General features: G+C 43.5%; 1 protein-coding gene across 1 annotated transcript in view; it reads left to right on the top strand.

Annotated features, from left to right (window-relative positions):
* Positions 1-26,829, top strand: part of LRBA (LPS responsive beige-like anchor protein) — a 608,431-nt gene that overhangs the window by 32,384 nt on the left and 549,218 nt on the right. Inside the window, exon 2 of the mRNA XM_075613691.1 lies at positions 26,470-26,701. Within this exon, the coding sequence (XP_075469806.1) occupies positions 26,470-26,701 (232 nt within the window). The remainder of the gene's footprint in view (positions 1-26,469; positions 26,702-26,829) is intronic.

Below are 26,829 nucleotides of genomic sequence, written 5' to 3' on the forward strand. Positions count from 1 at the left end.
GATACATACAATCTATGTTGAGTATCCTTGTGTTTTCTTTTGCCTTACGACATTTATTATACTATGATTCTTAAGTTCTCTTCTGTTTTTCCTATAGCAGTTTCTATGTTCATATTTGTTGTAGCAGACAGAATAATTAACTGTTTTCTATATTGATGTGTATTTTGCCTTGTGCAATTTATTATTAATCAGTTTTTTACTTTGGTTTAAACTTTTTACTTGATGTTTTTTCTATTACGATGAACGGAGGCTACACTGAGGGATCCTGAAGAGAGGTAACATATATTTCCTCCAACGGTGTATATATCCCAAGTAGCGATTTCCAAAGGAACTCCCACTCCACATACTCCTTTCTCTGGTCCTATCTCCAATCAACATAAACCGCATCCCACGTCCTTTATTTTACCTCATGACACAGATCACAGATGTCCCATACATTATTGCTCACTATTTACTATTTTTATTCTCTCCGTTTAGAGCTTTGGGTAGCTTTTCTTTTGAAACCTTTAGATTCAGTCTTCCAGGTAAGGGAGGAGCGCTCGTTCGTGAATGGTATGAGGAGAGAGAGAGAGAGAGAACCAATAATAGTATACTAGTAGAGACAATATCCTGTCTAATCAATACTGCAATGGTTTCACTCACAATAGACTTCTTCTATATTATAGCGTGTCAGAGATCCTTATCTCTGACGGGAGCCCTTTAGTGAGGAGTTCGTTGGGGTGTGTAGTAAGTATAATACCCCTTCTGTTCAGTGTTGTTGTTCCTCATACAGTGTGCCAATGGATGTAGAAAAGAGAGATATCGCAATAGTATAATAACGTATAGATAGTGTATTGCACAAAATAGCAAATAAATGAATACACTCACATTTCAAAAGGTTAAGTATCATGGGAGAGGGCTGTTGAGGGTAGTATTCTGGTATTCCCATCTGCTGTACACTGCATGCATCCGCATTCACGTCCACATACGTCACTTCCGGTGATGTCACTAACTCAGGGCGGAAGTGTCTTCTCGGGTGGAATCAGTACAGCAATGCCAGTCCCTTCAATCTCCAGTCATCCCAGGATTAACAATTCTTTCACTAAAGGGCTCCCGTCAGAGAGAGAAGGATCTCTGACACGCTATAATATTGAAGTATATTGTGAGTGAAACCATTGCAGTATTGATTAGACATGATATTATCTCTACTACTATACTATTATTGGTTTTCTCCCTCTCTCCTCATATACCATTCACGAACGAGCGCTCCTCCCTTACCTGGAAGACAAGAATACTACTACTGGGACAGCGAACCGTCCCATACAAGGGTGTAGAGCAGCTATTACTTCACTTATTACCACATTGTCACTTGTTTGAGGGTGATGGGTTTTTGCACTTATTGAAGTACCACAAATTATTATAATTATTTTTTTTTTTTTTAACTTTTCTAATTTGACACAGTTCACTCTTTTATTTTACTTTTATTTTTTGCACCCGGTCTATATTTTTCTTTTGTATCCTTTTATATTCAGTACCTGGTGGCACCGCTTTGTGCAGCAATAACTTCACCTACACGTTTCCTGTAACTGCTGGTCAGTCTCTTACATCGGTTTTGAGGAATTTTGACCCATTCCTCCCTGCAGAACTTCTTGAACTCTGTGACATTTGAGGGCTTCCTTGCATAGACGACTCGCTTCATGTCCTGCCACAACATTTCAATGTGGTTTAGTTCCTGCCTTTGACTAGACAATTCTTTAACGCAGAATTTCTTGATGGCAAGCCATCCAGGTCCTGAGATGGCAAAGCAGCACCAAACCATCACACTCCCACCACAGTGCTTAACGGTTCGGATGAGGTGGTTCTGTTCTAACAGTGTTTGCTTTTTGACAAAACGTTTCTCATTTAGGCCAAAAAGTTCTACCTTTTTGACTCGTCTGTCCAGAGAATATTCCAGAAGTCTTGTGGATCATCTATGTGATCTTTGGCGAACTTCAGACTGCAACAACGTTCTTTTTAGAGAGCCGTGATTTCTTCCCGGCTATCCTTCCATGAAACGTCATTCTTGTTCAGTCTTTTTCTGATGGTTGATTCATGAACACTCAGATTAGCAAAGGCGAGTGTCCTGCAGATCATTTGATGTTACTTTTGGGTTCATTGTGCCTTCCTGGATGATTTGCCAGTTTATTCTTGGAGAGATTTTGGTGGGATGACTACTCCTAGGTAGTGACTGTGGTGTTGAAATGCATTAACTGCTTTTTCTGAGGTCCTCAGATTTCTTTTGATCATGGCATGATGTGTTTCCACACACCTGTATGGTGATGACCAGACTCACAAAGTTTCTGATCTTTTATATTGGGTAGGGCCTCCCATACTCGCCCCTGAAGATCTACCTAATTTAAACACATGATTATAATTATCCCCTTTCATTTAGCTGATGAAATCTGGGTTTCACTTACTGTTGCACATAACCTGAATCAATTTCTCTGTCTAATTCGTGCATCATTTTGTTTCAAAATATATGGAATTGGTTAATATAAACACTGTTGGATATTTAAGAAAAGACTGGTTTTGATTCAAGAAGGTTATCGTGAAAAAACTATGTAATTCCTGTAATTATCATTGGGATTCACAAACTTTTTCTTGCCCCTGTATGTACCTTAATACAATAAGGACATGGGCTAAGGGAACAAAAATATAGTAAAGTTATACTGTAAATAAAAAATGCCTGGTTTCACTACTTGTTTTGTACACTTATTCCCACTATTTAGTTATTCTTATGTTCTTTTCAATATAACATTGCATTGGCATTCCTTATTTTTTATTTTTTTAATATATATCTATATATATCTATATATATATATATATATATCTATATCATGGCACTCGGTAGACTCATCTCCTATATAATTCCATATTGCTCCCAAGTCTTAAATTTGAGTGTGAAAAGTTGAGCTGTATGCAGTCAGTCCAGTGCATCAAAAAAACACCGTATAAATAACAATGATTAGTCCACAGGAGTGGTGTATAACACTGAAAAGCAGGAATCTTGTGGAATCGGCAAAGCTTTGTAAGTGTTGGCAAGTGATTGACCGTGAGCCTCTCAGTAAAAAATGCAACTTAACCATGTGCTGGGTGGAGTGAGGCCGTGGCAGGTCCCCCCGTGAAGGGCTACCAGCGGAACCTAACAAGATCAGCTCCAAGGCTATGTACAAGATGCAGAATCCACTGGCATGATGAACAGCATAACAGTAAGGTGGCCAGTGTAGTCCAGATTACTCATGGTCCTCCAAGACCCTTATCATAATAGGTCTGATGGGTCAATTTTAATGCTTTCTCTGTGTCTTCCAATCTTAATGTATGTTATTCCTCTCTAGTCTGGCAAAGAAGGTTGTCTTCCTGCATGGGCATGATTTATATTCCTGTTCTAGTTCAATTATTTATGCCGTAAGGTTACCCTGTTTAAATTTGTTCTTTTCCTATATGAAGCTATAGAGATAAATAGACCTCTAATGGAGGCTTTGAGCCTCCCAGAGGGTGGAAGGGCTTTCGACTGAGCCTTTATTTAATTTGAAATCATCTACCAAAATATTCCCTATCTCTGTTCCTCTCGATTCAAAAGCGACTCGTTTAGGCACCACTGGAACACCTTGGGCCTAGTAAAAGGGGGTTTCAGGACCATTTCCACTGGAGTGGGGTCAGACCATGTTATAGGGCCTATAGTTGTTTGGGCAACTGGATCCAAAAGATTCGCAGAGATAAATATATAATCAATTATTTTATAAATAGTGTGTGTGGGAGAGTAAAATATATAATCTTTGTTTTTTGTTCTTCATGCGCCAAGCGTCTTCGAGTGCAAAATCTTTTCTAAGTAAAATGTTTTGCTTTATTGAATACATCGTTCGTCATGGTGGTGATCTGTCCAGATCGGGGTTCAGGGGTCATATTAAAATCTCCTCAATATTATCTCTCCAGAGGGGGACCACCCAATTTCTTCTCTTTTTTTTGGTGATTTTGGTGATTTTTTTTGGTGATTTTTTTTTGGTGATTTGTCAACCACTAATATGTATATGTATATGTATATGTATATGTATATGTGTATGTATGTATATCTCCCAACCACACACACACGTTAGTCTAACCCCTGACAGAAGACCTCTCACCATTATTAATCTGCCTTCCTTGTCCCTTTTAATTCCTTCCATTTTGAAATGGGATTTCATGTTTTAATAAAATAGCTACAGGCATACCCCGGTTTAAGGACACTCACTTTAAGTACACTCGCGAGTAAGTACATAATCGCCCGATAGGCAAACGGCAGCTCGCGCATGCGCCTGGCAGCACGTCCTGCACAGCAATACCGGCTCCCTACCTGTACCGAAGCTGTGCGCAAGCGGGGAGACTATAGAGCCTGTTACAAATGTGTTATTTACATCAGTTATGCACGTATATGATGATTGCAGTACAGTACATGCATCAATAAGTGGGGAAAAGGGAGTGCTTCACTTTAAGTACATTTTCGCTTTACATACATGCTCCGGTCCCATTGCGTACGTTAATGCGGGGTATGCCTGTACTACTTTTTATTTTTAAAATTTTTTTTTTCTTCCCCCCCATTCTTTTTGGGAGAAAGTTTATTTTTTTTTCTAACTGATAAATATCCCGAGAAGTGTTAAGGGGGTCCTGGTTGTTAAAATGAGTTTCCTGTAAAAATAAAATATCTGAGCTAGTCTCCTTTTATTTGAGTTTAGTTCCTTTACTTTTTCAAGAGACTACTTTTATATGCAGTTGAGTAGTCCTAGGTTACAGATTAAAGCTCACACTTGTGAAGGCATTGTTACCTGAACTTGAAGACTTGCTACGGACCACTTTAAGGGAGGGAAGGCACATCCTCTGATCTGGGGTGGTACTAAGGGGGAAACAACTTGGGTGGGGGGGGGAAGAGAGAAAGAGATTAGGGAAACAAAAACAGACAACAACAAAGAGTATATTGGGGCGTGGACCAATACCTATCCAAAACCTTTTACCTGTTGGTTCTTGTGTGGACCAAAATAAAGGGCTTAAAGAAGCACAAATAGGGGGGGGGGCACAATCCTCTGGGATTTCGGGACACTTCGCCGAAGGACTCCTCCATACTTTTTCCTCTTAACCTCCAAACTCTAACCCCTTTTATAAAAGCAGCTTTAAAAAAAACCCAGGAAAATGCCTTTTGGTTCAAATAACAACCTAAACCTCTTACAATAAAAATATCTGCTCTTCCTATGGGATACACGGCTTGTAAAAATAACTGGGAGTGTAGTTTGAAACCTTAGAAAAATTCATATCCACAGAGTCTGAAGGCAAGTCATCTTTCTCTTAGATTCCCTGTTCCTCAACCAGGTTCAGGGGGACAGTGAGAATGTCAAACATCGCCGGAGAGAAAAGTTTGCCGCGGATCATAGACTCTGAGCTGCCAACCTCCTCCACCAGCTAATCTGATTTTAGCCATTGTGACAGGACCCCTAGCTCGATCGGGTGGGCGATTGCAGAAGCTTCTGGACGGTCCCCTCTTTCACTCCGCAGTGAAGCTTCTGGTTGTCTCTTAGGCTTCGGAACTTTGCGGATTGCTGGATGTGTACACCAAGGGCTCCTAGAAAATTCTCTATCTTCCGGGAATCTTAGCGAGAATTGCTTCCCATCTTTGTTTACGACTAAACGGAATTGGAATGCCCATCTATAGCAGATCTCGTTATCTCTAAGGACCGCTGTGACTGGGCGGAGGCTTCTTCTTGATTTTTTTTATTTTTTTTGTAGATCTGGATAGGTCTTTGACACACACATCCAGATTTTTCAAGTCCACATATTCCTGGTTACTACAGCCTCTCATTTTCTCCTTGGTGGTGTAATAGTGTAGTTTGACTATTACATCCCTGCATTTCTGAGGGTCTGGCAATCTTGAATCTAAGGCTCGGTGTTCTCTATCCATATGCAGGTCACTTGTTAGAAGCAACATATCTATTTTGGGTAAATAGATTAGTTAGGGTTGCAAATCGACTTTTTCCGGGATATTTCTTACTCTGAGGTCTGCCTCCTTTTCCGATTTTGTCCAAATCGACGGTGTCATTAATGTTACTGATTTCGTTAAGTCTGAATAGTATAATATAGTCGTCTGACTGTCTCTTTAGATTTAAAATGATTGAACCTCACCACCACATCTCTTGGATTTTCTCCTACACTTAGTCTTGGCCTCAGTGCTCTGTGAGCTCTGTCCGCAACCAATTTAGGGTGAGGAAGGTCTGGAAGCAGTGACTTTTGCCAACCTGCCCCGCATTCCATTGTGATTCACTGTTTTTTTTTTTTTTTTTTTTTTTTTTAGAATTAATAGAGATATCAATAATATAGATATATCTCTCTCTTGTTTTTCCTGGCCATATTCTCTTGATTCTCCTGCTTGATAGTCTCTTGATCCTCCATGTCAGCCATTTTGGAATGATCCATTGTACTTTGGTTATGAATAATCTCGTCCACCTTCTGCTCTGAGTCTGTGCGCTCACCTTTTTAGTTTTTGTCTGATCTGATTTTTTATTTTTATTTTTTAATGCATTCTGCCTCTTGGTACCGCAGGCTTTTCAGATTTGATATACAGATCCATTATGTTCCTTTTTGTGGAGATTTGGCTGGATTCCTCCTGGTCTGACGCTCCAACTGTGCCCCTGGAGATATTGTTCGGCTGGAGGGCTGATGGACTGATGTATTTTGTGTATATATTTTTTTTAAATCTTGTACCTCATGCTGCATTTGCCTCTGCTGTTGCGTCAGACCCATCTTGAAATGTTCTCCCTCCGTAAGGCTCGGGTAACTCAGACATGCATCTTATTTGAGCTCCCGGGGGGAGCTCTCACCTCAGACTTCCGTGCTAGACTGTGCCGCTCATTCTCCTTTTAATAAACCTTTTTAATGTTCTATACAGTACAGTGATTTATTTTTATTTTACTGTTTCTCTACTCCCATATAGTATTTATTTTATATTTTTGGAGGGGTTGTTTCCTCCCATAGGGAGGCATGCATAATCTTTATTTGGTGTTTGGTAACAAAATATGTAGAATTGGGTTTTCCTCCAACTGTTAACTTTAAATATGCAGACTTTTTAATGCATTTCCAAATATTCTTGTTTTGCCCGTTATTAGCTTTACATAGTCGACTAACATTGACATGTTCTTGTTACTCTATATAATATCCTGCAGCGGCTTGCAACCAGTCATTTCCTTTTACCGTTGCAGCTTCTGATGATGGGTTAATTAGTAATGTGTATTTTTCTAGCAATCCGTGCGGCTTAATGTTTTGACTTTTTTTTTTAATTAAATTTTTTTTTTCTCGCCCCATCCCCATCCTTCTGCACATGTTGGCTAGAAAAAAAGCAATCTTCTATTCCATCGTTATAATCTATATTCTGTGTACTTGCGTAAACCATTTACTTATAATTTTGGCTTTAAGAGAAGTGTACAAATACGGCCCATATACAGTAGATATACATTTAAAATATTATTAATTGGTTACTTGATGTTGGCTGCCAATTAAAATGTGAAACTGTGCCGCTGTCATTATGTATTTCCATCTCCAACAGGACCCTGCTGGCGTGTGCCTCTGTAAGTTTGGAACTGTTTCTCATGTTTTGAAAATTGCAGTGATAAGTGGTAATACAGGGTTAAAGATTAAAATAAATAAATGATTACAGAATTGAAGCAGGGTGTGTCTTGAACTGTATTACTGTCGGCTCCAGGAATCCCCTGCTTTCAGAGATGCATACTTCCATAGCGGTGCCGGTATCTATGCAGCCAGGGAACGGTGTGTCTAACGAAATGGTGTTGTTAGTGTCCTGCATCACTTGGACCAAAAGGAAGATGTCGTCAGGTGCGGCTTCCTATTGGCCCGCGTGACCGGGATATTTAAACTTCAGTGATACCCGCCCCACCCTCTCCTCTCCACGGTAAGTATGTCTGGAAGCAGGAGGTCCCCAGACCTGAAATTAACACAGTTCAGCTCCGGAGACACCTTACTTCAATCCTATAATGAAAAAAATAGATGCCTGTATTGCTGTTTTTAACTGGGATGGCCTCCATTGGTAAATTATTCATGGGCTCGCAAAGGAAGAGATGGGTTTCCCCATGGGTTACGATGATGAGAATGAATGATTGAACAAAGCCAGGAAACATATTTCTGACTCCTAAAAGATTTACCATACTTTTGCAGAAACCCCAAAAAGTGATGCTGCAGTTACAAGGATGGGAAAATTGTTACCTGTGTATAATACAGCATCTTTTAAAAATGCAATAGACCGAAGAATGACTTGTCCCAAGAATCCTTTCCTAGCTGCAGGTTTGGGGTGCAAGCCAGCAGTAACCACAGCATCACTATCCAAAGCTATACGCATCTGGGTTTCCAACGTGTGCGCAGGGCACCTAATTGATTTTGCAGCTGAGCCCTTATCAGCGTTTAGCAGTGTTGGATGCTATAATCCGTACACTCTCCCTAGTGTCTCTTTACTAAAGTTACAGCATGATTTATATGGTAACTGTCCTTTGTCTCAGACTATGGGAAGTGTTCTTAAGTGGATCGATGTCCCTTTTGGTTTCTGTAGCCAATGAGGAAGTGGTATTGGAGAATAAGACTATCAATTCTGAGTGCTCACAGAAATGAAGTTGGCCACAGGGTATATTACTGAGGCATCGTTCTGCCAGAAGAGCGTGGTGACAGGCATTGGGCGGCAGACTCCACCTCGACCCGTCTCTTCCCTGCCTTTTTGAAGGCGAATATTTAGTCGCCCAAAAAACTGGATGCAATAATATCAGTAGATCTAAAAAGGAGAGGAGAATGGAATCTACTGCAAACGAGGGATCGCTGTCCAAATCAACAGTGAGTCCTTAGTGGTGTGATTTAACGAGTACTTGTTCAAGATAAGATGCATTTAATGTTGCTGCAGTACCTCGGAGACAGTTAGAGACAACTTCTAAAGTGGCAATGGAGGCTCTACACCAAAGATTTGTGTGTTTAGCTTGCAACAAACCTGAGCTGGAAGCTAAGAAACTTCAAAGGCTGCTTCAAAGCAGGGGAGCCAAATGAGCATGTAGCCAATTTCCTATCCTGGATTAAGCATATGGTAACTGTTGGGTCTCCAGTACTTCAAGTGAGGGAGCAGCCACAGAACAGATAAAGATCTCATGCCGACATTGGATGAGGGGATCCTCTTCAGAGGAACTGCAGGTTCCGTACCAGCATTTCTCACATTGGTAATCCTCAGAACAGGAAACCCTAACAGAGGAATCTGGTTGTAATCTTATTAATTGATCCTCTAACAAAGTTGATGAGAGAAACTCTGGCGCTATAACATGCTGAAGACCGCAGCCAGAAGAGGGATAAGCTGTTCAGAGGGACCGCAATGTATCTTGTTTGTCTTTGTGTCCATTGGATTAAAGTGGCCTTTTAGGATGTGCCTCCAAAGACAAATGCAGCAATTTCTAGAATTGGACAGAAGACTATGCCACTAGTGGACGACAGTCTCTTTTAGAGACGCGATGGATAGGAGAATGGATAGTGTATTTTCCAGCTGGTGCAGCGTGTAAACCGGTGGTATAAACATGTGTCGAAGGCCATGCACGTATGAATCTCCAATATTGAGGAAGCATTAGAGAATGGAGTCAAGCGAGCCTCAATACGAAGTGCACTGCCCGAGATGAAGCTAGGGACAGTTGCCGTAGTGTCGCTGGATGCGTTGAAGTTGGCAGCAAGATCCTTGACCCTTTCATTGGCAGCAGAAAGGGCCTTCTGGCTTAAAAATAACGTTGCAGATTCTGGTTCAAAGAATAATTTGGACACATTAACATTTATGGGAGAATTTCTCTTCACTAAGCCTGCGTTTCTACCTCCAGAAAGAAGAGCAAGGAGATTTTATTCCTCATCCCACCAGTCAGACAGGATGTAGCATAGATAGGCGAAACTCTATTGGCCGGGAAGACCATTCTCGATGCACATCTCTCACATTTGGCCTAGTGACTTCTCCAAGAACCCTTTTGAGTGTGCACATACTTGCCTTCTCTATGTCCTAATGTCTCAGTTGTTCAGGGATGAAAGAAAGACGCAAGTGGTTCTTCATGGAAAGCAGAGATGGGAAGTTAGTCGGTGCATGCAACTTGGCTAAAGTCTTCCAACGCCCCTGCAGTAAACGTGCTAGAGTTGCATGCAGTGAAGAATGCCCTAAAATTATTTCAAGCTTATTTTCATGTCAACATTGCCACAGTAAATTACATTAGAAAACAAGGAGGGACCAGAAGCGGAGGGGAAACTTGGCGCTAACATCAATTGTCTTTAGAGGAAGACAAATTGAACAACATGGCAACGGGTTATATTCCCGGGTTCCAAAATAATAGCAAACTTTTTCAGTTCAATGAGAATCCATCCATGCGAGTTGCAGTTAGATTATTTCACCAACTTTTTAAAAGGTGGACCACTTTTTTATTTATTTCTTTTTTTAAACACCAGTCCGGTGGATGGCCTCTGCAAAGTCCAATATGATGCAATACGCTGATGTTCTACAAGGTGATGTTGGGCATATCAGAAGTGCATTGTACTGTAATAACTTCTCATTACAATATTGGCATCTGTTATCAATTATGCAGGTAATAAATACATTAGTACTTTTCAATATATTTGGCTTTTCCAGTAGCTTCTTGTATATTTGCTCACTTTGCTGTTTGCTGGATATTTATGATTAGACTTAACAGTTGATGAAGATGCTTACTTTGTGATATTTGGAACTGTAGTAACCATTAGACCAGTATCCTAGTACAGCATGTTCCATTTGGTGACACCCAATTGACTGCAGCAAATTAGAGTTGGTGTATTGCTGGTAGTCACGGGTTTTTTATTTTTTATTTTTTTAATTGCTGTGTACACATTGAGTTGTCATCAGTGGCTTACTTTAGTTCCTGGTCTGGTGTTCATACTTCTAATGTAAAATCACACATCTAAGTAGTGTCCTTCCTTTCGGTTACTTGAATAGAAAAAAGTTGATTTTCTGTTGCATGGGAGCTAAAATGTAAAGATAACGGAACTGAGCCCTGAATGTTGCTTTACATAATTTTCCACTCTGTTGCATATAGTTTATTGCGGTTCAACCAACACTACATTTCTAAAGCTTGTCAAGTAATGACTGATTCCAGATTTTTAAAATGTCGCAGTCATAAATCATCACTAGCTTTCTAATATTGGACTAGCTGAAAAGAGCATGGTTCAGTTTACACACACACAAAAGTTCCGTTCATCATAGCTTGGTATTTACTAGCTTGCTGGAAACATGCATGATGGCATTGTACTGCAGCATTTTATTTGTGTGGGTCCTGCCGTATTCATACCATTTAGGTCCTCTTCGTAGACCTAGAAATGCACCCAGAGCCCTAACATATATAATCTAGGTTCATTTAATGAAACTTGTAAAAGCATTGAAACGCCTTAAAGCACAATACATATCTCCTTTAACAGAAACACTTTTTTTTTTTGAGGCAATCAATGGAGAATATCGGTATAATTTCAAATGATAAGGTTATGAATTTGACATGGTAAACATAGCAATTTGTAATGATTGAATGACCCACTTAGTAGGTGGAGATACATTTTTAGAAAAAAACAATGTTTTATGTTTAGAAGACATGCAGTATTATTTAACCTGTTACTAATTTTTCTCCTATAGTGGTCTTTAATCTCACCCCACTCCCCAAACTCCAATGGCTGGGGTGGAGGGGCAGGTCTCAGCGCCTAATCCTCTGCCAGTATACGCTCTGCTCTATGCCTTCATCTGTTTATTTCTCATTTTGAGGTTCACGCTGTCAAGTCTCTCACCTCTCTCCTTTCTCCCTACAGCAGGCACCTCAAACTCAGAATAGCTTAGGGTTCAATTGATTCAGACTGCAAGAATCGGGCCGTACCATCAGAGTGGCAGAAGGAAAAGACTATAGCATATGTGTACACTTATTTATTTCTTATTTGAGCTTCCTTTATTAAAAATATGTAAATGTTACTGGCATTCATCCTCCTTTTTCTCCCCCTCCCTCTTTCGCTCTCCCTCTCTCCGTCCCCCCTCTCTCCTTCTCCCATGGGCATCTCTCTTCTTCCTTTGTCGCGGCTGGTGATTTTTGGAGGGATCAGGTGAGGGGGCATTCGGGTGGATGGACTCGCCTGCTAATACTCTGCAGGGTTGCAGCGCCTGCCAGTCATGGTCTTGCAGCTCTGCTCAGCGGATGCGAGCTGTATGGGGACTCCTTGTGGGCCGCATGTTCGATAACCCTTCTCTACAGCCTCTTGCGCCTCCTTTCTGACTTTGAATCCTTCTTTCTCTCTTCTGACTCTCCAATCCTTTTACTGGGGGACTTAAACGATTATTTATGATCCCTCAGCCTCCTGGTCATCTCACCTCCATTATTGGACTAATTCCAGCACCCTCAAAAATATTTAGGCCTGGTTACTAAAAAATGTTCCCTTTCTGATTTCTCTCTCCCAACTTCTGATCTCTGACCATCACTTCATATTATTCATTACCACCCATTCCCCTCCCCCTCTCCTATCTATTCTACTCGCTACTCTCGAGACCTTTGCTCTATTGATCCCTGCACCTGCATCTACCCTAAATGCTATCCTCTCCTCTATCCTCCTTTCTCTAAACCTGACAATCTTTTCAACTCTTACAACTCTATCCTATCTTCCTCTCGATCTATATGCCCTTTCTCGACTCCGGCACACCCGTCCCTCTAACCCACGGCTTTGGCTAAAGTCACATTTCAATTTTTTTCCATACTAATCATACTCTACACCTCTGCTGCCTTCGATACTGTTGATCACCCTCTTCTTCGTTTTCTAAAAGCTTGATTATCGCAAAAACAAAGCTCAATAACAAAGCTCTATCCTGGTTCTCATCATACCTCTCTCATTGCACATTTGTCAGTATGTTAAGAATATTCACGGCATGGCAAAAATGTGTAACTTCTTCCTTCGTAATATTGCCAAGATCTGCCCTTTCCTCTGTCAATCTATAGTACTGCTAAAACTCTGATTGCACCTTATTCTCTCTCTCGTCTGGATTATAACACTCTCAACATGCTCCTTACCTCACAACTTTCTCCTGCTGCTGCTAGAATAATTTCACTTTTCTCCTAAAACAGTCTTTGCTCATCCTCCTTAAATCCCTCTCCTGACTTCCCAATCCTCTACAAAGTTCTCCACCTTACCTTTTAAGCTTCTCCACTTATCTGCTCCTCCCTACATATCAGCTCTGATCTCTCATTATGCCCTTGCGCACTACACACAACGGTCTCCTTTCCACTGCTACTGCTCTCTTTCGCCTTAAACTTCTTTCTCTCACTGTCCCTTACCTGTGGAAGTCCCTCACACTTGTTATACGCCAAGCACATGCTCTCCCCATTTTTTAAATCAAACCTTAAAACGCTCCTTTTTTAAATTAAGCGTTTCAATATCCTGGACTTGTGATTACTGTCACACAGTGACAGCCACTCCTACCAACCATTGTGGGTAAGCACTGCCATGTACTGCACTTCTTGCCTAACAAAGCGTCTCTGTAAGTCTCCCAACATGCCATTTAAATTGTAAGCTCTCTGGGACAGGGGGTCCTTTTCTATTTTCTGATCTGGTTTGGTGCACTTATTCTTTTAAAATCCCCTGTAATGAATGCTCTCGTGAAGCGCAGAGTACAGCTGTGGCCGCTATATAAATAGACATGCATGTTATGACTGATGCAAATTGGAAGCCAGTAATATGGTAAATTACTGGTATTCTGCACCTGCATCATTATTTACACTGGACGTATACCCTATAGTTCTATAGTTAGAAAATAAAAATGATATGCCCTTTTTAGGGATATTAACATTTTGTGTTAACTGTGATCACTACATAATGCAAGTCAGCACGTGGGACGTCACACTACCTGACCAGAAGCCTTTCCTTTCAGTTTGTCTTGTTTAACAAAATGCACCAAGTTTACAATCTGTGTGTATGTATTATTGATATAGATGTGTATGTATTTGTATTATAAGATATCTAGATACTGTTCTGTGGCTAACAAAATGCTTTTATTTGTGCAAGCTTTCGAGATACACTGATCTTCCGGCGGTGTTACAATGGATAAAGCAGGAAAGGTTTAACTTAAAAACAGTGCATCTTGGAATGTTATCTGACTGAAACCTATCCCTCCCCCCTGTGCTGTATGCAATTTATGACGAGCTGTTAAATAGTCCCTGAATGTTAGTGATGTAACTTTCAGGGACTATTTAACATCTCGTCATCGCATACTACACAGGGAAGAGGGATAGGTTTCAGTCACAGAACATTCCAAGATTATATATATTATTATTATTTTTTTATTTTTGAAGTGAAACTTCCTTAGTGGCACCTCATTCGAACTGGGGCAAAAATGAATTGTGGAGACAGAAATGAAACGGATGTGACGTCAGTGCTGGCAGTTGAGGCCGGGCTGTGTTCTGGCTCAGCCCGACCCCAACACTGACATCACACCCGCTCCACAAATCAGATGCGGCGGCGGCGGCGATAGCCGCCGGCGCCGCTCCTAATGGCCCCCGCTCCCCCCACATGGCTGATGACATATGCGGCGCATGCTCAGTAATCATGGGGACTGGAGAAAAGCCACGCATGCGCAGAAGCGGTTGGCAGCGGCGCCGTTCCCCGCCCGCTGCCACGGCTGTTGACATGTGTCCCCGTCTGCTGCCCGGGACAGCAGAGACCGCCCGACCGGGACAGCCCCCCACCCACCCTTTCCTTACCCGAATGGGACCTCCCTCCCAGCCCACACATGGGCCCGCCTAACTTCCACTACCGCTGCCATGCCGTGCATGCGCAGAAGCGGCTGGTAGCGGCGCCATTCAGCCCTCCAGTGACTCGGGCGTTTGCGGGCCCCCCAGGAAGCGGTGGTACAAAAACCCGGGCGCAACCCGCGCGGACCCCCCCCCGGACCCCCCACACACTGATGGACCCCCCCGGACCCCCCACACACTGACGGACCCCCCCACACACTGACTGACCCCCCCGGATCCCCCCACACACTGACAGACCCCCCCAGACCCCCACACACACTGACTGACCCCCCCAGACCCCCACACACACTGACTGACCCCCCCAGACCCCCACACACACTGACTGACCCCCCCAGACCCCCACACATACTGACTGACCACCCCAGACCCCCACACACAATGACTGACCCCCCCAGACCCCCACACACAATGACTGACCCCCCCAGACCCCCACACACACTGACTGACCCCCAGACCCCCAAACACACTGACTGACCACCCCAGACCCCCACACACACTGACTGACCCCCCAGAGACCCACACACACTGACTGAATCCCCCAGACCCCCACACACACTGACCCCCCCAGACCCCCACACACACTGATTGACCCCCCCAGACCCCCACACACACTGACTGACCCCCCCAGACCCCCACACACACTGACTGACCACCCCAGACCCCCACACACACTGACTGAACCCCCCAGACCCCCACACACACTGACCCCCAGAGCCCCACACACACTGACTGACCCCCCCAGACCCTCACACACTGACCCCCCCAGACCCCCACACACACTCACAGTCACACGCACACTCAGTCACACTCACAGTCAGACGCACACTCAGTCACACTCACAGTCAGACGCACACGCTCAGTCACACGCACACGCATAGTCACACGCACACGCTCAGTCACACGCACACGCTCAGTCACACGCACACGCTCAGTCACACGCATACTCTCAGTCACACGCATACTCTCAGTCACACGCACACTCTCAGTCACATGCACACTCAGTCACATGCGCACACTCAGTCACACGCACACTCAGTCACACGCACACTCAGTCACACGCACACTCAGTCACATGCACACTCAGTCACACGCACACTCAGTCACACGCACACTCAGTCACACGCACACTCAGTCACACGCACACTCAGTCACACGCACACTCAGTCACACGCACACTCTCAGTCACACGCACACTCTCAGTCACACGCACACTCTCAGTCACACGCACACTCTCAGTCACACGCACACTCTCAGTCACACGCACACTCTCAGTCACACGCACACTCTCAGTCACACGCACACTCTCAGTCACACGCACACTCAGTCACACGCACACTCAGTCACACGCACACTCTCAGTCACACGCACACTCTCAGTCACACGCACACTCTCAGTCACACGCACACTCTCAGTCACACGCACACTCTCAGTCACACGCACACTCTCAGTCACACGCACACTCTCAGTCACACGCACACTCTCAGTCACGCGCACACTCTCAGTCACGCGCACACTCTCAGTCACGCGCACACTCTCAGTCACGCGCACACTCTCAGTCACGCGCACACTCTCAGTCACGCGCACACTCTCTGTCACGCGCACACTCTGTCACACGCACACTCTGTCACACGCACACTCTGTCACACGCACACTCTGTCACACACACACTCTGTCACACGCACACTCTGTCACACGCACACTCTGTCACACGCACACTCTCAGTCACACGCACACTCTCAGTCACACGCACACACTCAGTCACACGCACACTCTCAGTCACACGCACACTCCCAGTCACACGCACACTGTCACACGCGGAATTCACACTGCCTGACCCCCCCAGACCCCCACACACACTGACCCCCCCAGAGCCCCACACACACTGACTGACCCCCCCAGACCCCCACACACTGACCCCCTCAGACCCCCACACACAGTCACACGCACACTCAGTCACACACACTCAGTCACACTCACACGCACACTCACAGTCAGACGCACACTCTCAGTCACGCGCACACTCTCAGTCAGACGCACACGCAGTCACACGCATAGTCACACGCATAGTCACACGCATAGTCACACGCATAGTCACACGCATAGTCACACGCATAGTCACACGCATAGTCACACGCACAGTCACACGCACAGTCAAACGCACACGCTCAGTCACACGCACACGCTCAGTCACACGCGCACGCTCAGTCACACGCGCACGCTCAGTCACACGCACACTCTCAGTCACACGCACACGCTCAGTCACACGCACACTCTCAGTCACACGCACACTCTCAGTCACACGCACACTCTCAGTCACACGCACACTCTCAGTCACACGCACACTCTCAGTCACACGCACACTCTCAGTCACACGCACACTGTCACACGCGGAATTCACACTTAGTGCAAATAGCTAATACAGGGGATGTGTGCCGAGCACGCGCATTCTAAGTCAAATTTATTTGCGTTTTGTCTTTGAGATTGTATTTTGATTTTTAATTAAAACATCACCAACACCAACACAAATACAATTTCTGTGACAAAAGTCAAAGAAGTTTCACATACTATGCGCGTGCACAGCACACACAGCTTTTTTTTTTTATATTTACCTGGCTAATTGAGACATGTCTCCACCTTCTGTAAATATACTTCTACTCTCTCCTTCCCCTTATTGTTCTTCAACTGAGTAAGCCTGAAAAGAACACATTGCTCCTGTCGCAAGCAACTATGATTTAGTCTCCATTTGTGACTTACAGTACACTTCAATCTGTTCCCTCATTTGAAAGGGCTCTCTTGTACTGTAGATTCTATAGTGTAGTTTTGTAATAGTAGTGATTTGTCTGTTTCAAAAACATACATTCAATATGGCTGTAGAAGTTCTCATTTTCCTATTTTGCAGATATATTTAGCATTGGTTTTTTCCCACTTGCCACTACCTTAAGCCTAAGATTATGAGCAACACACGGCCAATAAATGTCATTTGAAACTTGTGGGCTGTTTGAAGGCAACCTGCAGATATTTTGTACTTGCTCAGATGATTACTAATGGTTCTAATCCCTGGTCATCTTGACGCTTGGGGCATGTGGGCAAATGTTCTCATGAGCATTGCTTATGGGCTTCTGATTAATACTGATGGTCTGAGTTGGGCATTAACAAATTTCTCACGATAACAATATTATTTTTAAGCCCTCATTGTGTGGGGTTTTTGTTTTGTTTTTTTTACATGATGGAAAAGGGTAGTCCCCAGAGTCAAACGTAGCTATTTTCATCTTGCAAGACCCCCTGGTTCTTGATACTTCTGTGAAGTTACCGGTTTTACATATCCCTCATAATTGGTTGTAGCTTCTGTGACGGTAGGGGTTGCTGGCATCACAAAACTGTTATGAAGCCCAGCTACCTACCCCTAAATCTATGTAACTTGGCCGCCTTTTGTAAGGCTTACTTTGGCCAAATGTATTTAACATCTGGGGAAGAACAGGGAATGTGTAAATATATTTCCATGTCTGTAAAAATGTATTTCAAAGTCTATATTTGTTATTACCTGTAAATGCAATCCCACAGTTTAGTGAATCAACATTCTTCTGTAAATGTGCTTTGTGTCGGCCCTGCCAGAAAGCAAATGAGATATTCCATTCTTACTATCATTTCTATGGAGAATGCAATCCACTTGGTTGAAGCTTTCTATAGAATTGATAGGATTAGGGACAGATAGGTGTCAGGACTCCTGGGGGGAGGTGAAAGGCTGCCCATCAGATATGGGAGTAAGAGCAATGTATTGCACAGACTCTCTAATTTAATCAGGGATGGGTTTTAGCATACCCTCTGGCTGTTGTGGCACTAACTTAATCTGTGCTTTGATTGTCTAGTAGAATCTCCCATGTAAAGGATAGCCACAGAGAGCTATATAAGGGGTGCTGCTGATCAGAGAATCAGTTCTACCTTCAGAGAGCCTTTGAGAGCAAGAGAGGCTAACAGACAGAACCACTCTGGGAAGTAGTGTGGAGATTCCCTCAGAGAACCTTCAGAGATACTCTGGGAAAGAGTGTGTGGAGTACTACCTTCAGAGAACCTCTGAGAGCAAGAGAGGCTAACAGACAAACATTCTGGTAAGGAGTGTGGAGAACTACCCTCAGAGGACTATCTGAGACACTGAGAGACATTCTGTGAAGGAGTTTGATCTTTACAGTGATCAGCCGGAGAGCTATCTCAGAGGTGCTGCTGTGTGTTATCAGCACTCTGAGATCCTGGACGAGAAGCGGACAGGGCAAGCCTTCTTGAAGCAGGCCCCTGCACCTAGCAAGGCTAGACTCTACTCCCCAGGCCCCCATTTGGCATTGTATCGTGTTTTGTACAGCTTTTTTTGTCTGCTGGCGTGCCAGAATAAACCCCATTTTATTCTACAACTTTGTCCTGTCTGGTGCTAGTGATCCGGGTGGTTTCGGTGTGAAAATACTGGTCTCCCGTGACGGCTTCCTATTTATTTTTATTTATAAAATGTTTTACCAGGAAGTAATACAGTTGAGAGTTACCCTTCGTTTTCAATTATGTATTTCAAGAGTTAAGACAAATAATACATGGTTACATAAATGAAAAGGGTATATATTATATACAAGACATTGCATGCACAGTTAAAGAAAATACAGGCATACCCCGGTTTAAGGACACTCACTTTAAGGACACTCGCGAGTAAGGACATATCGCCCAATAGTCAAACGGCAGCTCACGTATGCGCCTGTTAGCACATCCTGAACAGCAATACCGGCTCCCTACCTGTACTGAAGCTGTGCGCAAGCAGGGAGACTACAGAGCCTGTTACAAATGCGTTATTTACATCAGTAATGCACGTATATGACTATTGCAGTACATGCATCGATAAGTGGGAAAAAGGTAGTGCTTCACTTTAAGTACATTTTCGCTTTACATACATGCTATGGTCATATTGCGTATGTTAATGTGGGGTATGCCTGTATATATTATAGGCTTATGAAACAGTTGCAGACCAAATGAAAATGTGAGACAGCCTTAGTTTTGAAAGAACTTAAAATGGTGGTGGATGTGAGTCTCCGGTAGGTTGTTCCAGTTTTGGGGTGCACAGTAAGAGGAGCGGCCGGATACTTAGTTGAGCCTTGGGACCATGAACAGTATTTTGGAGACTGATCTCAGATAAGTGCTGCATGTGGTAAGGGTGAGGCGCTTGTTCAGATAGATGGGTAGCTTGCCCAGAAAGTATTTGAAGGCAAGACTGGAAAGGTGAACTTTGTGCCTAGACTCGTGTGATGACCAATCTAGTTCTTTGAGCATTTCACAGTGATGTGTGTTGTAGTTGCATTGGAGAACTAAACTGCATATTGAATTGTAGAGGGTGTCAAGTTTGCTAAGGTGGGTTTGGGGTGCTGAGCCATATACAATGTCTCTATGGTCTATAATTGGCATTAGCATCTGCTGTGCAATACACTTTCTGACCAGCAGACTTAGGGAGGATTTGTTCCTGTAAAGTACACCTAGTTTGGCATAGGTTTTGGATGTCAGGGTATCAATGTGCATCCTGAATGTTCAATGGGAGTCAAACCATATGCCCAGGTATTTAAAACTAGTAACAGGAGTTAGGGTGGTTTTAGCGCTGGTTCTGATGTGGAGCTCAGTCACTGGGAGCTTTAAAATTTTAGTCTTGGTCCCAAATACCATTGTTGGTCTTGTCAGTGTTTAAAAACAGTTTGTTTTGGGAAATCCAGTTTTCGAGTCTGTCAGACTGAAGTATGTGTTGAAGGTCGGAGAGGCTATGGCTTTGTGCATATAGGATTGTCATCTGCATACATGTGTATTGAGGCTTCCTTACAAGCTGTGGGAAGATCATTAATGAACACTGACAAGAGTAGGGGCCCCAGAACAGAGCCTTGCGGGACGCCACCGGTGATATCTAGGGGGTTGGAGTTAGAGCCTGAGATGGACACATGTTGGGATCTACCTGATAGGTAGGACTGAAACCAGTTTAAAGCATGCTTTCCTATTGGATGGCCCTTCAAAAAACATATTACCATGTAGTCTGCTATTTGAAAGGGGCAAATAGGTGTACTTCGGCTTTATTAGGATCACGTTACTTTGGAGTCGATTTGCAAAAGCGGGATACCTGCTATTGTGAGTTATCTGGCATTCACGTAAATATTCAATGCACACTTAGAGGCTATTGCGATGTGTGAATCTTACCCTTGACCTGCTGATGGCCTTGTAGTATTGCAAAAATTCATAAACAAATGACTTAGCCCAGATCTCTCGTTCTTTTTGTGGCGGAAAATACCATGCTTTTTTTTTACATGTTATCCTATCCTATCCTAGGCGCAGAGAATTTTTTTGTATATAGGTGGGGGTTAGTTGTGATTCACCATAAGTAGGCCATAGGTTTAAAATTCATATTTGTGAAAAACAGTGTTCAATGTAGGAGACCAAACCATGCGACAGTGCAAAGAGACACTACATCAGTTTAGAGGCTACATTATTCAAAAAGTACAACCATAAAAAAGTAATAATATTACATTTTTAGCATTTCATGGCAAGTAAGGTGCATTAGACTGCTCAGATATTCATAACTTATGCTGACATTGGGAAGATTACATTTTTGCACTGCATGGCTATTAAAATGCACCCTGCTGCTCGGATGAAAACAAGCCACCGCTGAAGCCTGTATTATGATCCTTGTCCTCAGAAACAAATCTTGTATTTTGAAGGTTGATAAGCTTCATGCCACATTAGTAAGGTTTAATGTGGCATTAAAGTCTGTGGTGGATTTTTTTTTTTGTTATTACCAGTGCTAAAGTTTTCATCAATGAAGTGTGAGGTTTTTATTTTTTTTTCCTGCCTTTGTTTTAATTTAATATGCTTTTTATTTCTTAACTTGTTTTTTAATTCTGCTAGTGGGCATTTTAAGATTGATAAGTCTCATTTGGTACCAGTTTTATGTTAAACAAGCACCTCATTTTTTACCACCCTTCAGGATTGGTAACATGGTTGCTGATCTTTTAGAGGAACTAAATGTACATGTTATTTACAGACTTAAAGTATAATAATATTTTAAGACTCGCGTATGGGGGTGAAGTAGAACTAGAGCCATAGGGAAGATTAACAAAGCTTTGATAAGGGGATATAAGAACTTGCTCCTGTCATTCCAGGCAGTGGCACTTAACAAGGAATCAAGCTACGATGTGACGTTCAGGAGTTTAGTGAATCTTGGCCATAGCTTACAATAATATAAAGAATGTATGTAGGAACCAAATCCAAAAATCGGTGTTCAGTAGAACAAGGGAACATGTATATCCATAAATACTTAAGTAATGATATTGTAGGTTTAGGATGAACTTCGATGAAATGTAGGGAGACTCGGGACCTGATGCATATAAACTGCTTATGGGGTAAATACTGACAGTCCATATAGTGGTGTCAGACTAATGTCTGATTCAATGTAAGTCCTGTATAGGTATACCACTAGGAAGGTCACCCTGGAGTAGCACCTATTTGAAGGTCTCAATCTCCCCAACCATAAAGAGAGACAAAGGAGTACTCTCATATGTAGCAGTTCATCTGTTGTGTGCATCACGCGATTCAACAGTAGAGAAGATTGTCCGTGGGTACCAAAAACGGAGCACAGCTGCAAAAAATGGGGACTAGAGACCAGCAGGAGAGGTTAAAAAATACCTTTAATCCATGGTATACGTGGTGACACGCAGATAAAACTCACTTTTTGCAGCTGTGCTCTGTTTTTGGTCCCCACGGACAATCTTCTCTACAATAATATAAAGTAAGCAGTCCATAATATAGCCAAAAGTAACGATTTACAGTACAATTCCCAGCACTCCTAAAACTTCAAAGTAATCAATTCTAGTGAGAATGAAGTGCATTTACACAGCAATGTGTTTAAATCAGAATATTCCACACAAAGTTTACAAAATCACGTCGGTCTTACCAAAACAAGCTATAAGAATAAGAGTTCCCATCAGCCGAAGGGAAAACTCACAAAACGGAAGAGCTAGAGGGAAAAAAACATTCATAGCTCCACTGGACATCCGTCTCTTACAAGAATCTTTAATCGGAAAAAAACAATATTGTGTATGCCAGAAATGTATTCTACAGCCTATCTATATATTTGTCAAACCGTTGTATGTCTGTCTGTCTGTCCTCTGTCCCTAGGGGAAATCACATTGGACCTTTGGCCCGTCACTCCGCCTCAGGCCAATGAGATGGCTCCCTTGGCCTGCCTGCCCCGGCACACCTCTCATTGGCCTGAGGCGGAGTGACGGGCCAAAGGTCACACACACACTCACTCACCCCCACCCCTCCCCCCCGTGTCCCTTCCCGCATCGCCTCCAAGCTCACACCCCGGCCGCTACAGTCAGCGGGGGAGCGGATCGAGCGCCCGGGACATAGCGGGGGAGCGGAGCGAGCGCCCGGGACATAGCGGGGGAGCGGCCACAACACGCTGCCTCCCGCCTCAGAACCATGTGGGAGCGGCCGGACGGGTGAGGGAGCGGACGGACGGGTGAGGGAGCGGACGGGTGAGGGGGCGGACGGACGGGTGAGGGAGCGGGCGGACGGACGGGTGAGGGAGCGGGCGGATGGACGGGTGAGGGAGCGGCCGACGCATGCACGCGCCCCACAACCGACGGAAGGTTTCGGGGGGGGGGGGACAGACTGGCAGACACTGGGGGAAGGGGGAGCAAGCGGCCACATGATACATTGTCGCTTACCTCCCCCCGCACCCCCGCTCACACCCCTGCGCCACACAGCCGCCGCACGCACTTAACAGACACCCGCCACACTCAACACACACCTGCCGCCTCTCACCCACCCCACACACTCGACACACACCTGCCGCCTCTCACCCACCCCACACACTCGACACACACCTGCCGCCTCCTGCCTCTACGCAACAACATCACTGACCAGCTGTCGCCCGCACTCGCCACACACCTGCCGCCTCACACCCTAGCAGGACCCGACCCACAGCCAGCACTCACTACCCACGCGCCACCCGTACTGAACACCCACCCGCCGCCTCACACACGCTCACACCCTAGCAGGACACACGCCTCACATTTTTACATCACTTATGTCACCAAAATATACATTGTACTGTGGTGTGTTTAAAATAAACCATTTTTATACAACATCGTATTGCATTTTCTTCCATCTTTCTTTTCAACATTATTATCCAACCTTTCCAACAAATACTCAACCTATTGTTCCACCATTTATAAATAATACTACCTATTACGCATTTACATCCCGGGCAACGCCGGGTATATCAGCTAGTGTTGAATATAGTGTGAGCTTTTCAACCGCTTCTCTAATACGTTCTATTTTGGTGGTAATATTAGATGTTTTATCCCTTGGTTCATCTTTTAAGTATTGGTTAGCTGGCTCGTTACTTCATCTTTGAGATTATGGATACCCTGGATTACAATCGCTCCGCTTTTATCTGCTAGTTTGATAATTGCCGTACCGTTTTTCGGTTCCTTAATGATTAGCCGCTCTTGTCTCATTTAATTCACGGTATAATAATTAACGGTTGCCTGTTAAGGAATCGGGGACGCCGGCTGCAGACTTGATCCCGCCGTTTGTTATTTTCTGCCCGCCCTACAAACTATTTCCATTACCGTCAGATTTAAAGCAGCTGTCCTACATTGATGGCGTCTCCAAATGTGGTTCTAGGTCTCAACTGTATGTATAAACTAACACACGTACACCTTAAAGAAAACATTTACGCACACATGCATATTATTGTGATGCAGCATAGGTTTAATCTACTACAAATATAGTGATCTAGGTCAGTGGTTCCCAACTCCAGTCAAGTTGTAAGGCTGTCACTGGTTGAACTGGTTGAACTGGGTGATTGTATTGTATGTCTTTATTTATATAGCGCCAATAGTGTTCTCAGTGCTTCACAAAGAATACAGTACAGGGAATTATAATACAATAAGTGCAGCAATAATCAGACAATGGGAAAGGAAATCCCTGCCCCGAAGAGCTTACAATCTAAGAGGTTTGAGGGGAAACTAACAGCGACAGCAGGTGAGGGAATACGTGCTGTAGCTGGGTGTGCTTGGCCACAATGGGTGGTATAAGTGAGTGTGGGACAATAGGCATGAGTGCAGGCTATTGGGATGCTTGATTTGTGGTTCACGTTTTAAGGTTGGTCAGTGTTAAATGAAAAGGTTAACACCATTTACAGGGGAAGAGGTGGCAGGGAGCTGTGGGTGAGATCAGGTGTGTATGTCTGGCTTCAGGCTTAGGGTAGATCCCCAGCAGCAGGAAGGATTAGATAGAGGGTGTGAATAGAGGATTTGTGGGGGTGATTTTTATTGAGGGTTGTTGGGAGAGAGGTCAAAATGACGAAGCCACTGATTGGGCCACCTGTGCTGAAGTAGGGATATCCTTAACCTGACCTGTTGAAGATTCCTGATGACTGGAATTGGGAACCACTGAGCCAAGTAATAGTCTAGTGACTAATCAAGGAATACGGACCTCATTTCCAATTCTGTTTTTATCTGGCTCTGCTCCGGTTGTATTTCCATATTTTTGTATTTTTTATAAGCATTCTCTTTTTTTATTTATTTTTTAATATATATATATATATATATAATGTACAGCAAAAGGTTGCTTAAACTATATACAGGCATACCCCGCATTAATGTACGCAATGGGACCGGAGCATGTATGTAAAGTGAAAATGTACTTAAAGTGAAGCACTACTTTTTTCCCACTTATTGATGCATGTACTGTACTGCAATCGTCATATATCTGCATAACTGATGTAAATAACGCATTTGTAACAGGCGTATAGTCTCCCCGCTTGCGCACAGCTTCGGTACAGGTAGGGAGCTGGTATTGCTGTTCAGGACGTGCTGACAGGCGCATGCGTGAGCTGCCGTTTTCCTATTGGGCGATATGTACTTACTCGCGAGTGTACTTAAAGTGAGTGTCCTTAAACCGGGGTATGCCTGTAATGGTTTACATAAGTAACATATTTGTGTGGTTTGCATCAATCATATACATAATGGATAGGGTTGCCAGACACCCTGTATATAGTTACGGGATTGTACCTTATGTCATTGACTTGTCCCAGAAAAGTCTTTCGGGATGCATAATTGTCCTGTATTTTTAGCGCCTTTACATGAAATGACTGAACTTAAAATGACTAAATCAGTCATAAAAACATAATCGTTTCTACTAATCTATTTTCTACTTGAGTGTAATGGTTACGATAGATGCCTGGTCATCTCGTACTATGACACCCACCCCTATTGGCGTTACTTTTTATCTCACTGTTACTTGTTGGATCAGTGCGCGTCTTGCCCGGCCAAGAGCAGAAGTGGGAAAAAACCCCAGAGAATATAGCGTTCACGCGGAAGATACCTTTCAGCTCGAAACATTTGTTCATCATTCTCCACTCATTATGATGTCACCCTTTCATACGGAGTTTCGGCGTCTCGCATTATAAAAACGTAAATGTGGTAACCCTAATCATGAACCCTTTTTAAAGAGAACATTTTTATAATATTCTTCCAAATGTTGACTTAAGTTCAATATGAACAGTTATTGAAATATGATTTTAAAACTATCTTTCTTTTGACAGCTTGTAGGAGGCCAGTTTGATTTGGAGATGAATTTCATTATCCAAGAGGGAGAGAGCATTGGCTGCATGGTCGAGCTTTTGGACAAATGTAATGTCACCTGCCAAGCAGAAATCTGGAGCATCTTTACAGCCATCTTGAAGAAGAGCATCCGCAATTTACTTGTCTGCACCGAAGTGGGTTTAGTTGAACAAGTACTGAAAAGGATTGATAAAGTTGATGGCATGATTGCAGGTAAGCCTTGTCATTTATGTTGACATCTTTTAGGACCTGTCTATCCAAAACTGCATTACACAATTTAATTATAACTATTTGACAACCTTTGTAGCCTCGTATCAATGTTTATCATCAAAGTAAAAATA

This window comes from Ascaphus truei, chromosome 1, assembly GCF_040206685.1.
Source record: "Ascaphus truei isolate aAscTru1 chromosome 1, aAscTru1.hap1, whole genome shotgun sequence".
Taxonomy (NCBI): domain Eukaryota; kingdom Metazoa; phylum Chordata; class Amphibia; order Anura; family Ascaphidae; genus Ascaphus; species Ascaphus truei.